Here is a 16,336-nt window from a genome sequence, read left to right as displayed (position 1 = left end):
ATGGTACACCTGCAGTGCCCACATGTCGTAAGGAGTGGGGCCCCGAGACCACCCGACCATAACTGAATTCGAGAGCGGCTTGTGCCTGGTTTTAAGGGAACCGATGTTAGTAACGACGCTCTCGCCAGCATATTAGAACAATCAGAACCGCGGCGAAGCACATTTTGCCGACGCTGTCACTTTCCGCAATGCGTAGCCCCAACATTAACCAGTCATGTGACTAGAGCACTGGGAAGGCTAGCATGGGGGAGGGTGGCCAGAGTAGAAGGAAAGGGCTTGCTTTGCTGCTCCGGGCTGATGCGCTTGGCATTTAAAAAATACAGGAGACGATGCTCGGGCAATATAAACACCCTCAGCTTGTGCACGTAGGGCCATTCTAGCGCTGCACATTTTTATTTCCTCTTTTTCGACAGTTCGTGTCGAGTTCGTATGTGCACACAAAAAAAGTTTACAAAGCAAAAGGGGCAAAGGCGTTTTAAGTTGGACCATGCTGCGAGCACTCTAGCTCTCAGTGAGGGAATAACAAAGATAAAACAAACTAAATAAAAAGTTCTTTGCCCACTGCAGATTAGTCTCAGTAGTGTGAACTAGAAGAATTCCCTCTAGTCTCGGGAATATGCATTTGCTTCAGTGGCATTCATGCGAAAGATATGGGTGACGGGTGGGTGCGGGAGGGAGTGCAGGACCAGGATATTTTATGCATGTACAAGTTCTCCGAACGCCGAACTTTTGGGGGGGCGTGCCTTACTGCAATTTTTAGTTCGCCCTGGCGGCTGCTAGGAGGACCGGTACTGGAAAAAGGTCCATTATCCGTAGCGGAACCTACTCATCTTCGAATTTAAGGCCGTTTTCACACATAGATTTCCATGCAGCTTTGGCCGAACCAAATCATGCAGTTCGAATCATCCAGAAATTCGAATTATTAGGTTTCACCGAAACTATAAACTTGCTGAGTAAAGCGCTAAGTCTACTCTGGATGCCTACAGGCAGACTGCCGACAATTGTACCTTTTCTAGAATTGTACCTTTTATAGAGCCTCCATATTTCCTTTTTGGTGCAAGGGTTTTCAAGTAGTGTCTCATACGAAACATCCAGGAAAGACGTAACTGTAAGGGAGAGGCGAATTCTTCAGGGCATGGCCTAATTCCTTCATGGCAAATGATGGGGCAATATGATATATTGTAGTTCAACTGGAGTTCAAGGCGTTTTAGAAATGCTATTACGTGCAGCTTATTACCTGCCGAATATCTGCTTCTGCTGTACCGCAACTACATCCATCTTTTTTTTTTTATTTTTGCACGTCGCTTAATGTGTGTTTACTTCAATTAAGCTTACCTTTTGTGGTTGTCAACGTGGCGTAGACATACTTGCTGGAGCTCTTCCAGAGACATGCCCAGCTGGCATTATGGATGACAAATGTTCATCGGCAGAATCAATCGACATCGGTTCTGTCTGCTGTCTGTTTAAAAGCGTCGCAAAACGCTTTTTCACTGCTTTTTTTTTATCAAAGTTACGAGACATCCCCGGGGCGTTTTCAAACTCATTTATTGTTTCTTGCGATCAATCAAACAGGTATACACTCCACGCTAATGATTAGGACTGTGTCAGAGAACCAGATTAGATTTCTTATTGTCTTTTTTTTTAGCTGCGCGGAAAAGTCGGTATACATTCGTCAACAGCATTCGCTCAAGGAATGTGAATAAATTACATAACACGCTTTAGCCACCCCACCCATACCGCATTGCACAGGAATACATACGCCGGAATGAAAACAGCGTGAGGCCGTTCATCCGCGCTGCCTTGCGACCGCAGCGCCGCAGTGCGGCAGGAGCGTGCAACAAAGACGGGGGCGACGGCGCAAATACAAAAATTTCACAATGCCACAATAAAAATGGGGTTCATATTTATATATATATATTTATAATATCCATCTCTAACAACTTCGTCGGTATCTCGGGGGGGCGTGGGTGCGGGAGCATGGAGGAAAGAGGGGTCAGCTATCGAAAACAATGGATAAGACGAAATCAAAACACCGTCCAACATGGAGTGCAGCAAGTCGAAAACGTCTGCTCTAGTGCGTCAAAAAACACATCGCGTCTGCTACAGATTCACACAAGTTGCGCAATCGCCAAGTTTCTCCCCAGTTGGTGAGACCCCAAAGTCACGCACTCCGAGGGAAAAAATTCTTATAAAAGAGAGCAAGAAACTCGTGAAAAAAGACTTTCGCTCGACCAACCATTCCCCAAACGCACGCAAAAAACGCGGTATATACGTATAAAACATTCCCACGCCCGTCTTTGTCTCAATGATACCTAAGAACAAAAGGTTGGCGACGTATGGTGCACAAACACAAATAAATGCTTTGAGATCAAGGACTACGTAGCATGTAACGTCACGAAAGTAACATCTTTCTATACACAGAACGAAGCCTTTGGCTATTCGGTTCGGAAACGTTGGTGCGGTGGGTCACGTTTTATCATACAGGGTTTCGAACAAGTCAAGAGGCTCCGCAAAGAAAAAAATTCATCACTGCCAGCGAGTTTAAGCTGAAACATTGCAAGTACATGAGTAATTTCTGGATCACTGGCTCATCTCGCAGAGCAATCGAAACGTACAATTTGCACATACCAGACACGAGTCAATTGTTACTACGGCTATGAACGATGAAACATTCGAGATTTGCTCAGAGTAGTTGTAGGGACTTCTTACCACTTAGTAATTTTAGGGGTTGTTTTGCTTGCAGGCCAATTGAATAAACTCAGTAAATGTGTTTTTACAGACAAATCAAGTTAAATTAAAGTTACATCACATCTGTGCAAAGTTTGGGCTTCCAACGCCGCTGGATGTGATTGCGCCGTGATTTCCGTGACGTCCATCCAAGCTATGAAGGACCCGGTACACAGCTTTCAACCACAACTTTGTCGCTGCGTGCAAGTTGGGAACTGCCTACGATATTTTCTTTTCGCTACCAGAGAACGGTGCATGAAGGGTTTGGGAAAGGTCAGGGACTTTACACCAAACGTGCCCTTAGCTTATACACGCAGTGCTCATTGTCGATAAACACCGTCATTTTTTTTTTCGCGTCCGGTATAGGGCTTGCAGCGTGACGTTGGAATGGCAGAGTAGTAGACTGGGTTGGGTGTAATTGGAGTACCAAATACTATCTTCGCCCCTTCTCCATTTCAATTAATGGTTATTGGCTTGCCCAAGCCCACCCCGGCTGCAAAGACCCGTGTAAGCTTTGTTTTGCGGTCAAACCGGGTATGTATGCAGCCACATGCCATTCTGTGGAACCAACCATCCTGTCTGAATGCAACCCCCGTAAAACAAACAAACACCAACATTGTAATTCTGGCTGTTTTGGATGGTGTTGTTCAGTTCCTGTTCTTCTGATCAGTGACGAAGGGAGAAATTGACAAAAAAATAGAAAATGGCAGAAGTTCAGCAAACGAAGCTCTTTGAGTCGTGGCACATGTCAAAACAAATGACTGAGTGCTCCACCTGTACATGTTACAAGAGACTGTAAAGTGGCTTTTATGATGTCGATAGATAAACATCAGATTACGTGGAACAGACCATCGGTTACACCGTTACCTATTGGAATAGGATTTGTTTCATTTAGGCGATCTCAATTTTATCAAACGTGGTGAATAAATAGAACCGAGGGGACCCTTTGTTTTACGTACTGAATTGCTGTAATGTTCATTTACTCACATTAAAATATATTCCCCGAAGGAAACTGAATTGAAATGTGATACAAAGCCCAGAACTGGCTCAGCAAGACAAGTCAGCTTTGGTCGGGCCTTCAAACTTGGTTTAAACGGACATAGCAAAATTGCATACCAAACACCAGCTGTGTCGTGCATTTTGACTGCCTATATTTCAGTTGGGCAGTCAAGCGGTGGGACTCAAATAAAATGAAAGATAGGAAAAAAAAAAAAAAAAAACAACCACGGCGCAAAGTAAGGTACGAGACGTCGACCATGTTATATTTCCCCGCGAGATCCAACCGCAAGATAAAAGTCACAACCGTGTCACACATTTCAACTTATAAAAAAGCAGTCTCCATTCACGTCGATCTGTACATGAAAAAGAAAACCGCTAAGTGGGCTCCGCCTGGGCTGGTGAGCGACCGTCAAACCCTGAAGGGTTAGCGGCCCAGACCTTCGCATATCCGTGGCTTTAACAGCAAAGCGTGGTACTTTCGTGGCAAATGCTACGCATGCCTGAGCTGCCGTGCAATCAACCTGTGTTCACCATTAACCTTTTACCCGCTACAAGTTCACGCTCATCACGTGTGAGGCAATCACCAATGCTTATGGTCACTTTTGCGCATCTATGTTATCTGAAACAAGGTCCTAATGCAGACTTAAGTGCGAGACAGTAAAAATCTAAAAATCAGAATCGCCAGAGGGAGCTGAGAGGCACGCTCATCCGTTCTCGTCTGCCCAATCCGCAGAGCTGTTGCCCAGTACCCAGATCGTTATCGCTCTCAAGCATCAGTTGAAAGTTGAAAGGAAGGAATGGGAAGAAGCAGGAACTTGCTTCGCTCATGGATGACAGAAGGAAACAGAGTTCAGTGTTGTCTCAAACACAGGGGTGAGTTTCGACGAGGTTGTTCGTCTGCGCTGTGGTGATCTGCTTCAAGGCTTGAAGCGCAGTGGCATTACAGGAAGTTGAAGATGCGCAAGCAGCCCGGCAAGGTTAGTTATTGTGGCCACGAGTGCTTTACTTTGGAACAGGCAAAGCTGATTTGAGTATGCCATGCTGGCGTAAATTACTAATCCAGCTTTGGGAAAAGCAGCCAAGCTAAGACACATCTCGGAGGGGTACAGGTGCAGGAGTTTCTTTCGGTCAATGCAAATGGCAGTCGATTGCTGCCAGTCACACCGCAAAGCTGAACACCCCGTGTCGATGGCTGAAAATGTACAGCTTGGCGCAAGTTCCTTTGCAAGCAACAAGGGACTTTCTCGAGTTTCTGCAGCTTTGGGGAATGCCGAGCATACAAGTTTGTTCACCTGAGAAACAGGACTTTTTAAATCTAAGTCCCTCTTGCTCAGGGATTGGAGGCATGTGGATACAGCCAAGAGCTCGGTACGTTTGCGTTCCTGAACAAGGGCTGTACTGTGGCGTGATCATTTCGACGTGGCCTGGTTAAAAAGTGCGACCCGCAGTTGCGGGTGCCTTGAGAGGGTGTTATTTGCAGAATCTCGAGGCAAATCTTCATTTACAGGGCCAGAAATAACTGCCTGCAGGGTGTAAAATCGCCTGCAAAAACAAAAACATGCTTCAACAAAGCTCAAGCTGCTCTCAACTGATCACACAGAAGGCATTGCTCCTAACCGAAAAAAAAAAAAACAAGGTACAGAAACGAAAGTACTTCAGAACCAAATGCTCGGCACAGGCTTAAACATCGAAGTTCGGTCTCCACCATGCATGGTTTCCGTAAGTCGGATTCGCGCAATGCACTCGACCTAAGAAATATTGCGGGTCGGGCTGGCATGTCGCGGCCATGGCGCTCGCGGAGCTAACGAGTATAACCTCACAACACAACCCAGACAATGCCCGCTGCCTGCGAGGGGCAATCACACGCGGACAGGCGTACCACAAACCACGCACCGTCATAGGCACCCTATGAACAGGCGCTAATTCATTCCCGATAGGCGGCGCGGCAGGATATGCGGCAGCCAAGGTGCGGGACATCCGGCCACAACACAGGTAATAGTACACATAAGACTTTGTGACTTGAACACTGCTGTATGACATGCGCAGGTGCCCCGCACGCACCTGTTAGTCGTGGCTGGCACGAGACATGGTGAAGCGGGGATACGGGACTTGGCAAGAACAAGGGATCCGGAGGACCTGGGTCCTTTGCTTGGGGGGTGGAAGGGTAGAGAGCTGGCGAGGGCCACAACAGGACCAGGAGGTCACGGAACACAGAGCGGGCATGGGACAGCTCAGCAGCTTGCCACAACTGAATCGCACACCGCGGCGACCGTCGGTTGGTTACGGAGGGCCACACCCTTTGCCGCGACGGGCTGTGCAGATGAATAGAACGCAAAGAGGGAAATAAAACGATGGCACAGGATCAACAGGCAGATTCTGGCAGTGATGATCTCTGGCTGGGCCAAGGCTTGTTGTCCGACGCCGACGAGTTGTCGCCGCCGGACCTGGACTCTGACCCCTGGGTTGTGACCGCTGACGAGCCAACCCCCCCTGCACCTCCTCCGCCACTGTTGGCCGTTCCACTACCGTTCATACCACCGACATTCCCGCCGCTCAGCCCCATGCCGGTGATGCTCCCCATGCCGTTGGCTCCGCCATATCCTGCGGACGTGCCCCTAACGACAGAGTTCTCTCCGCGCATGGCGTCGCTCATCCCACTGACCCTGTCTCTCGTCGAGTTGAGCAGGCTGCTGCTGTTGGCCGATCCGCCGATTGCGGTGACGTCGCTGATGATGGAGCGCTCCCGGGGCTCTGGCCTGTCCCTCAACTCGGAGCGCTCCCTAAGCTCAGAGCGCTCCCTAAGCTCAGCGCGCTCCCTCAGCTCAGCACGCTCGCGGTTTTCGGAGCGTTCTCGGTGTTCGGAGCGCTCACGAGGCTCGGGTCGTTCCGAGCGCTCACGGGGCTCGGGACGCTCCCGCATGACCGAGGAGGAAGAGGAGGTCGTCGTCACTGTCGCGTCGCACGGTGGCGACGGCGATGCGCTGACAGTGGTCGTCAACTTGTCGGAAGCACCCAGCGAGAGGCCCGGTACCGTGGTGATGGGGACCGATATTCCGATGCCACCGGAGCTTGAGTACGTGTTGCTTGAGCCCAGTGCTGAGCTCGAGGTGTAGCTGGTGCCGCTCAGTTCGCTGACCCGGCTGGTATAAGTGCTACTTGCCCCAGCTGCATGCAGTCCACTGGTGTAAATGCCCGCTGTGGAATAGAGGCTGGATCCGGTCAGCGCACTGCTCGTGAAGGAAGGGCCAATGTGCGGCGAAGAAGACACTGAGCTGCCCAGGTAGGACGAGCTGCTGACCAGGCCGCCGTGACCGGAGTGACCGGTCCCTGTAGTTCCCGTGGCAGTGGGAATGGTGGCGCCCAGGGCTGGTCTCAGGTCGGTGCCGCTGGCTGCCACAAACGCAGCTGTCAAGAGGATAATGGCAACAAGTTACCCAATGACTATTTTAACACACGAGCTGGTTTGGGTAGTAACATATGGTGAAGCTCATGTGCATTCAAACAACAAAAGTCATAATCTGTTTAAGTGCAGAACATTCTACTTAAACAGAAAGATGTCATTTTTTACTTAAAAGGCTTACGCGCGATTCTTAAAAAAATAATTGCGGCAGATTTTCTTGTTAGTCCAGCACTAATGGCATGATTTTAATTGTGATCTTTGTTCAAGCACTGTCAGGTTGTTTCGTTGCTGAAGGAATGACGCTGTAAACCTGTGACAACAATGATTCAAACTTCTCCTCAGTCATCCCGGTTGCATTCAGCAACTGAATAAGCTGCTGATCGCCTGCTTCAACCGCCTACTTCTTACCCAAAGGCAAATGGCCTTCCATGCTTTTACCCCTGCCAACGTTTCATTTTCATTGCACAAGAGCTAAAAAACAGACCTTACTACTTTTGAAATATATGTCAAACATTATTTGTTTTGTCTACTTTGTTGCAACCAAAAACAACCACTCGGGGATGAGGTAGCTGGCATTTCATGCACCTGAAATAGCTAAAAATCAACTACAGTCGAACCTCGTTATAACAAAGTAGTATTGAGGCAGTGAATTAGTTCATTATATCTGATATTTGTTGTAACAGTACAAATAAAAATCGGCTCTAACAAATCGGCAATCTGGCTCGCACAAATCCTAGATACAAAAACGCATCATTGACTTCGAACCCACTATGAACAATGTAATCCTTTCCTGTCTCCTTGTGGCATTTCAAACTAAATGGGGCGGACTATCAGAATGAGAAATTAAAGCAGAACAATCTACGTTTGCCAAAACACGCCTGCATTCGTATTTATTTGAAGAGGGGTCTGATATTCGTCTGGTGGCTTTTTCGTCATGAACCAAAGGTTTCTCTGTTGCAACTGATATCGTGCGCAGCTCTCGTGGTTTCGCTTTCATTATAAAAAGAATCAGTGTTACTGAAATGAAGCATGACCAACCAAAGTTCGCTATAGTTGATAATTCGCTATATCAGTGTTCATTATAACGAGGTTCAACTGTACTACGAACTTGCACTTGTTTGCGAGGGCACTTCAAAAACACGAGTGTGGATTCTTTCAGCACAATCAGCCCTTATTCCCCAGATAGGGGAATAGGGGAAGGAAAATGGGTAATCCGTGCAGTCATCAGAACAAATGATTCATAGAATAGGTATGCGAGAATTTGGCTGTAAACAATGTAGCGAAAGCAAGAAATAATTTGCCATGGATGCTGTGCTTACGAAAGTATAAGCGAGTTGTATTCATAAAATACCGAGCTTCTTGTGTCTTTACTATGGGTAGCCACATTATGTTTCTTGAAAAGGTAGTTGTAATTGACAGCAAACAGTGGCATTTACCGCAGTGACCACTTGGAACTTGTAACAGTTTGAAGAGTTATTTGAAATAATGTCATTTTTATACAAACTGCCATTATGGGCATGAAAAAAAATGAAATGGCTGAAAGCAACAGACCTGTGCCATGCATTTGTGCTGGGCCCTTCAGAAAATGCTGTGAGCGTCAGGGACGATTAAAAAAAAGATTGCGATGAAAAGGGGGGCACTGGTATAGGGGGAAACTGGAGGACGCAAGAAATTATGTTTCATAATGATGGCACCCTCATACGTTTCATCTAAAACAACTTCCTATCGAAGTGGAAGGGGCTATTTGGGTATGTTGGTTGAACATGATCAGGGTACGGCAGCGCAGCTGGCACACGGACAAAAAGGAATAGACCTGGACACACACGAGTGCTGGGTGTGCCCCAGCGCTCATGTGTGTCCAGTTCTCTTCCTTTTAAGTGCAGAGCACTTTAGGGGCTCGCTTTGTCGCCGTAGCTTGCTCGCTGGACCCATGGCGTACAGTTGTAATGGCACCCCACAAAGGCTTCGAATACCGAGTGGTTTATATAGTCATAGCCGTTCGAAACTCCTGAACCGCTGGCGCTTGTCTTACATCTCCATGTTTAACGCAAAGAAAACTGCAGGTACATTTGAGGCAAAATATATGAACCGGCAGCCCCGCGTCCGTTTAGTTAGGAACTTCCGTTAAGTTGGTTTATATGATAGTAAGTGAGAAAGTGGCCACCAAAAACGGCGGCTTCCAAACTGCGCAGTTAGGTGCCGGCATTTGCGGGATGAAAGCAAGCACAAAAAGAACAGAACTCCCGCTCGCGCTGTTCTAGGCAGGGGGCATGTGAGCACTGCAAAGGCGGGAAATTTGAAATGCATTGGACAGACAAACCTCTGTTCAATTCGTCAGGAGAGGAGTGAGACAGGGCGGCAAAGAGCGTGATGGATTGTAGCAGTGTGCGGATAACAGCGCCACAGCCCATTATGGCAAATCACTGCTCTGCAAGTTCGACAGCTTTCATGTTGAGTGGAACGGCTTTTATTTTTTGTCCGTATGTATGTCAGCTGTGCTGTTGTCCCCTGATCCTGTCGAAGGCTACATTCAAGGTACACTCATGGTGGATCACTTCTCTGTTGTTGAAATTTTGTCGTAGGGAGCGCCGTTTGGCACAGCGTACTTTGCACTTACCCCTGTTGAGTGGCCATATGTCGAGGAGGTAGGCGAAGACCTCTATAGGGCGGCGCAAGTCCGAGACGGGGAAACCGGTTTCGGCGTGGCAGACCACTACCGGCCCGAAACACTCGGCCAGGGCCCGTGAGCTCATCTTATTGCGCTCGCTGCGGCTGGTGACCAGTTTCAGGTGGTCAAGAAGGAATAGAGCTGTGCACTGCAAGCAAGGGGGAAGGATGGCACATTTTTACATGGGGTAGACACGTATAGTGCACTGACATGTGATCTGAGTTACAAAAGATGAAACACAGGTCAACGCACTGACCAAGTCAAAAATAAAATTGACGCTTCAGGAGTGCTGCAACTTCCTTGTTGACAATCACTGGGATCAAAGATTGCTAATACGTATTGCATGCATGCATGAATGCAATAAGCATTCCGACAGCAGTGAAGCTTTGCTTCACCACTGTTGGAAATTTTCTCAACCCCAATGTGCAGATCCGCACCCATGTACATATGAACTCATATAAAGAGCTGTGCCTCCTGGTAGGAAAAAAAGTCAGTACCAACAAGATATAGGGAGCAGGTTGCTTTGCGTTAACATTGCATGCACACCAAGTGCGCATCATATGCGTCAACAACATAAGCATCCTAGCTGTAATTCACGCTTTATCAGTGGACACGTGCGTACGAATTTAAAAGGCATGCTGGTAACATTACATGAATTCAGCCCTTACAATGCCATTCATTTCGTTGCCCATTCGCCTGTTTGTGCAGGCTATTCTGCATGCACGCACTCAAAATAGCACCACTGTACGAGCTTGAGATAAATTTTCGCAGTAAATTTTTTTCTGGTCTTACAAACACTGTAATTGGTACTACACTACTTTTGGAACTCACTATTGGCTACTTGTAAGTTCCACACAGGACGTAACAGTACTGCACCACGTGCACTGCACCTTAAACCAAAGTCGCACTGACCAACGGACCCACAGTACGACAGCAAATCACGACAAAGTTGTCCCGCTTCAGCATCCCTAAACGGTGGCTCAGCAAAGCAGCGGTTGAAATTGTGGGCGGGAATTTCGAAATTGCGAAGCAGGCTGAGTGCTTACCCTGTTGACTTTAGGCAGGCAATCGAGGATGCTAAACATGAGCTTGGCGTTGCCCTCCGGATCATCAGGTAAGCAGACGCTGAGCCCGTCTACCAACATGTCGAACAGGCCCTTGGTAAACAGTGGTTCGGGAAGCTCGCGCAGGTAATCCTTCAGAAGGCCTGTTTGCAGTAGAAAAGAAGAACATGAAGATGGAGTGATGGCTTTAATGAACTGTAACACCAATGGAGCATTATGTAATACCCCTGTCGCACGGGCACTTGTAATCCAGATTGAAGTAAAACGCGATTGACTTTTCGAGTGCGCTTGACGCATTGCCGCTGCTACATGGCACTTTTCAATCAAGATTGAGACTTTGCACCAGTTGCACTCACGTACGCCAGATGGCGCCACAAAATGCATTTCGCAGCTGGCGCGTGGTAACTTTCCGTGGTCGTAGGTATACATAACAATATCGTCCCATGAATTTGAGTCAAGTTATTTGGTACATTCTGTGGCGTTAGTTAAAGTTGTGACCTTCAGTGCCATTACTCAGTGGGGACGAGAGTATCACCGCTTTCGTCCAATCGTGCTTGAAAACCTCAATCGCGCTTGGGAAACCAGGATTGAGTTCGAGCGGGATAGGGCTCAATCGTGATTGAAACTAACCGTGTAGCAGCACCCGATCGGAATTGACTTTGATCCGAATTGACTCAATCTAATTGAAAGTGCCCATGTGACAGGGGTATAATTTAGAAAGTAATAAGAACAAGCCCTATAACAATGAGGCATTTTGAGGCTGCAGTAAGTTGAGTTGTGTGGAGCACATTGCTGATGTTTGGAAGAATCCTTTATGTTTTGCTTTTTATAGACTTCCTGCAGCAATAGGTAAGTAGAAAAATACATATTCCATGTTGTCACATCATGAGGTGAATAATTACACCAGTGCTGTGCTCACTTTTAAGTTAGGACTGCTCTTCGAGGCACGACAAAGTAGATAATTTCAGTTAAGGTGGTAATTGACACTTTGTTTTCGTGATTCTGACACCATTGTTGTTACCGATTGATTGATTGATTGATTGATTGTCTTTATTTAGTATGGAAGTTCATGTAGCCCGGGGAGCAGGGATTATGGCCAAGTGGAATGTCCTCGCGCCTTTAGTCATGAATGCTGTCTTAGGGGGTTTGTCGGGCTCATGTACTTCAGATTGCTTTATAGAGAATTAGTGCTTAGCGGCCAATTTCACCGAGAGAAGATGGTTTGCATTGCACTATTTAAAAAGGGGGCATTTAGGTCAGTAGGAGCTTGCCATTTCTTAAGAAGGCAGCCCTACCCCTGCTGAAGCTTGTGTTGTGCTAATTCAAATGAAATAGCCCTGATTGTATATTTGATTCACCTCCACGGTTATGTCACCTTGAAATGTGTTTGTGGGACCATCAAGACCAACAAAAGGGCTGCAGTTTTGCCAAACAAGCTTAAACTTCCTAGTGTACTGAATTTTCATCCCGCTAAATGTTTGCATTCAAAGAAGTTGTACCAATTACACTATACTTATGTGCTTTTTTTTAAGAGTATGTAAATGCAAATATAAACAAGAGGTTTTTCAGACTTCATTGTTTTTTATTCTCGAATAAAAGCTGCAAACTGGAATCGACTGGCTTCATAATTGCTGCCTCTAAATAAGGATCACGCCTGACATTTAGGAAATGTATTGATAGAAACTGTCTTCACTGTAATGACTGGTGAACATCTACCAACAAATTTCAGAAGCCATCGGTGCACAAGCTTACGTTTCATTTTGGCTAATGAAAGGCTTAATAACCACACCAGGCATAAGTAACTTATTTCGAAGGAAACAAGTTCTCTTATTCTGAGTATGTCAAACTGTGGTAAGACACAAACAAAAATACGAAAATTTTCAAGAGCTGCTTGTTGCATCCTGCGGCAGTTTTGCACAAGATAGGTACCAAACGCTTCACTTAATTCCCTCAGAGTAATGCGATTACTCCAAACATGGCATCAAGTAGACCAGGCCATAAAATTCAATTACCAGGCCAGACATGAGCATGGCCATCAAGTCATGCGGAAAGCTCACTCCTAATCCGAAAAAAAAAAAATTACTGCTTCGGTTTTCAGTGAGACACACAGCTCTAAGAAACCCTGAAGACACGCAAGAACGAAAATGAAACTGAAACTTGAAAATGTAAACAGATGCTCTACTAAGAAGCTCTCTTCAAGGAATAAGGAGAGGAGAGAAAAAAAACAAGAGATATGGCCCTTCTACTGACTGGTGACAACATTGATGTCGGGCACGTGTTCCGCTGACAGGTCCACCTTCCAGAGAGGTCCGCTAGCAGCACAGCTCCGCTCGATGGCTTCCCGGAGCATGCGCTTGCGCACCGCTGAGCCGCACAGGCGGTAGATGCCCACAATCTCCAACCCACGATTCTCAACCTGAAAGAGGGAAAGGGAAAAATCCCGGGTCGTCTCCACTAACGTGAAACCTGGGGAGGGGTGAAGCGTGCAGTGTATAAGTGTATTCTTGGTGCCCTGGCGTTTTTGCCAACGGAGATGAAACTGTGGGCTAGTAGAAGTACACTATAGCCCACTTATAGCGAACCCTGTTTTAATGAAATAGCGGCTATAACGAACAGATCTTCGTTTCCCGTTACCATTTGTATACGTAGATTTTGAGTCCAGATATAGCGAAAAGCGGATATAACGAACTGATTTCAGTTTCCTGATGTTTTCGTTATAAGCGGGCTTGACTGTATATAATTTTGCTGTCAAACTCTCACGTCTTTGAAGCACGAAGAATTTTAGCGTGAGGCGTAAACAAGTGTCCCAGTGTTTTTTTAATACACATTCCATTCTAGTGCGAGGAGTAAACCAGTGTACCGGTGTTTAATTGGTACCATGACTACACATAAGCGTGTGTTTTTCGAATGCTAATGCTCGCGAGTGTTTGATGGGCATTGGGATCCGCAATCACGTCCTTATAACTGTCATGTAGTGTTTGTTGATTTCACAGCGATTGCAAAAAAATGGTGTTGTCATAGCAAGCATGCCCGCTTGCCACCGTGCCTGCACAAACATGCTCATTTTCTCACTTGCCAGAGCATGCCAGAAGCATGTAAGGGCTCTCTACGTAATGGTCAACATAGATACAAGAGAATTTATGATAGAACACTGTAGGGCAACACTGGTGTCTCCAAAGGGATGATCGTGGAGGAATAAACCACTTGTTGCCAGTTGTAAAAGTCAAGCAATTATACTGACACACGATCAAACACAAATTAAGGAACAGAAGTTTGTTAGTCTCTGATGATTCGTAAAGGGCACTGTATGCTTGTTAGCTTATTTTGCTTTTGTACGCCTGGAAAAAAGTTTAAGTACGGACCACGTGTATATGCACTCATGCACGCGCAGTGATGTTCCGTGCAGGGAATTTTCCCTTTTTCAGGGAATTTTCGGGTGTAATTTTGGCCAAAAGAGAAAAGGGGAATGGATGCAGAAAATTTTACAAGTCGTGAAGTAAAAAGGAAAAGTAATATCAGTAAACGGACCTTGCATCTTTTATTACTTTGATTTCTTCTACAAAGTTCTCTTAATGTTTCTTTGGATTTATGTTAAAGTGTACAAAATCATGTTCCTGTAAGCCACAAGCACTCAATACCGCTTCTATCAGTTCATAAAAGAGGAGGAAGCATAGAGTAAAGAATGCTCTATGAGAAAGAGCTAGTAAAGCATGAAGCAGCGGTGGCTGGAGGGCTGAAGCCTGTTTCACGTGCGTTCCTGTGCAATATACAAAAAAGTTTTTCGGGTGCACCTTAGTCGGCGTGTAAAATCACCTCAATTACCCACCAAATGTCGTTCTTTTTCATAAGGCTGATTTTTAACTTACAGCTTTAGCATGCAAAACAGGAAATGCATAATCAAATGCTGCTGAGCGGCAGATGTAGTGGAATTTAGTTTACGGTGAAAGTTATTCTCTGAACGGCGTCTGCGTCCGGAAAGCTACGTAACGTAGGCATAGGTGGCACTGGCTAGCGCCCAAAGTCGAACAGGAATCCACGTAAAGATCTATCACTTGCAAAAAAGAGAGTGCAGGGAAATTTGTCGGGAATTTTGGGGAAACCTGCAGGGGAAAAAATGCTTAAAAATAGTAAATTTCTGAACCTAGAAATGGGAATTTTCTCCCCAGTACGGAACATAACTGTGCACGTGAGAAAAGACGGATGTGCTCAAATCCATGAGGACACAACCCAGTAACACTGTTAAAACTCAGTACCTGCTGCACGCAGCGCTGCACGATGAGTGGCACGGTGCCCTTCTCGCGGGCGACGAGGGCATCGAGGGGTGCACCGAAGACTCCACCGCCGCCGTAGTTGGGCGTGCGCTGGAAGGTGTGGCGGGGGTCCCGGTATCGCAGCTTGAGGTACAGCGCCCCACGTGGCTCGAGGCGTAGCGCGAGGCTGTGCGCCGGCGCCTCGCGCAGGGCCGACAAGAGGTGCACGGTGCCCTTGTAGCAGAGCTTGTGGCGTGACTGGGGGTCCCAGCTGTAGAGCAGGAAGGACACCGTCGTGTTGTCCACCAGGTCCAGCTCGAACACCTACGCAGGCCCGAGAGATGAGTTGGCGCATTCAGTGGGGATGCCGACTTCGTTGATGAGATGACGTCCTTGGTGTCGCAGTGATGCAGAAATTTTTGCGTGCTAGCTATGGGCTGGAGCACTCGTTATCACAGTAGTGCTAAGTTTATCTCCATCTTGCCCATCTTGAGTGCTTTTTTATATTGTGTTCCATTATAGGTTTTACACCGTGGTCGTCTGAAATGATAGCCTAATTTCGGAACACTTCTACATGCTACTCAACTACAGGTAAACCTGGATGTAACGAACCGTTATGTAACGAATTCCTCGATTTAACGAAGTTTTTCAATTCCCCATTAAACCCATGTGTTTGCAGCCTCTATGTGACGAATTTTTCTTAACTTCGTTATATGCATGTTTAACTGTAACGACAAAACCCTTGCGACTAAGATAAGTAGTTGGATTATCAAACGTACAAAAACATTTCAAATACTTTTGAAAAAGCAAAAATGTATGTTTGAACCACCTGTATGTCTTATTCAGTGGTAAAAGCCCGATTTAACATTATATAAAGGTCAGTTTTAGTGTTAGTGCCTCTGAATCTGTTCTGTCTAGTTTCTTTGCAGTTGCTGGGGTTCAATTTATGATGATCACAGCTTCTTCACTTGCCACCATAACTCACTTCACCCATATTGCATCATTCAACTTGAAGGTAACATGATTCCTGTGCAAATTATTGAATAAATAGATTACCATGATTGCGCTGATTTGAATGGTGTACACGCCCCTGCAGTTTTGAGGCGTTCCCAGAAAACAGTTGAAGCACCCTATATTCATTTCGGAGAAAATTCATTTCCCACCATAATCTAATATTAACTGTGGCTTAAAGTATTATGTAAAAGAAACACTCCAATAACTAGTGCAC

General features: G+C 46.3%; 1 protein-coding gene across 2 annotated transcripts in view; it reads right to left on the bottom strand.

Moving 5' to 3' along the window:
- Window positions 1-1,526: 1,526 nt before the first annotated feature.
- The window catches only part of Rhogap100f (Rho GTPase activating protein at 100F), a 114,866-nt gene continuing 100,056 nt past the window's right edge, over window positions 1,527-16,336 (bottom strand). For both annotated transcript variants that reach the window (XM_077693690.1, XM_077693691.1), the window contains exons 12-16: window positions 15,112-15,432; window positions 13,109-13,274; window positions 10,841-11,001; window positions 9,744-9,942; window positions 1,527-7,131 (exon numbers count right to left, since the gene is read on the bottom strand). In XM_077693690.1, coding sequence (XP_077549816.1) covers window positions 6,089-7,131; window positions 9,744-9,942; window positions 10,841-11,001; window positions 13,109-13,274; window positions 15,112-15,432 — 1,890 coding nt within the window. In that variant the 3' untranslated portion in view covers window positions 1,527-6,088. The remainder of the gene's footprint in view (window positions 7,132-9,743; window positions 9,943-10,840; window positions 11,002-13,108; window positions 13,275-15,111; window positions 15,433-16,336) is intronic.

The sequence above is a fragment of the Haemaphysalis longicornis genome, unplaced genomic scaffold, assembly GCF_048455015.1.
Source record: "Haemaphysalis longicornis isolate Haplotype H1 unplaced genomic scaffold, Haemaphysalis longicornis Haplotype H1 scaffold_12, whole genome shotgun sequence".
NCBI lineage: Eukaryota > Metazoa > Arthropoda > Arachnida > Ixodida > Ixodidae > Haemaphysalis > Haemaphysalis longicornis.
The sequence above is the reverse complement of the archived record's forward strand: the minus strand, read 5'-3'. Positions and strand labels throughout refer to the sequence as shown.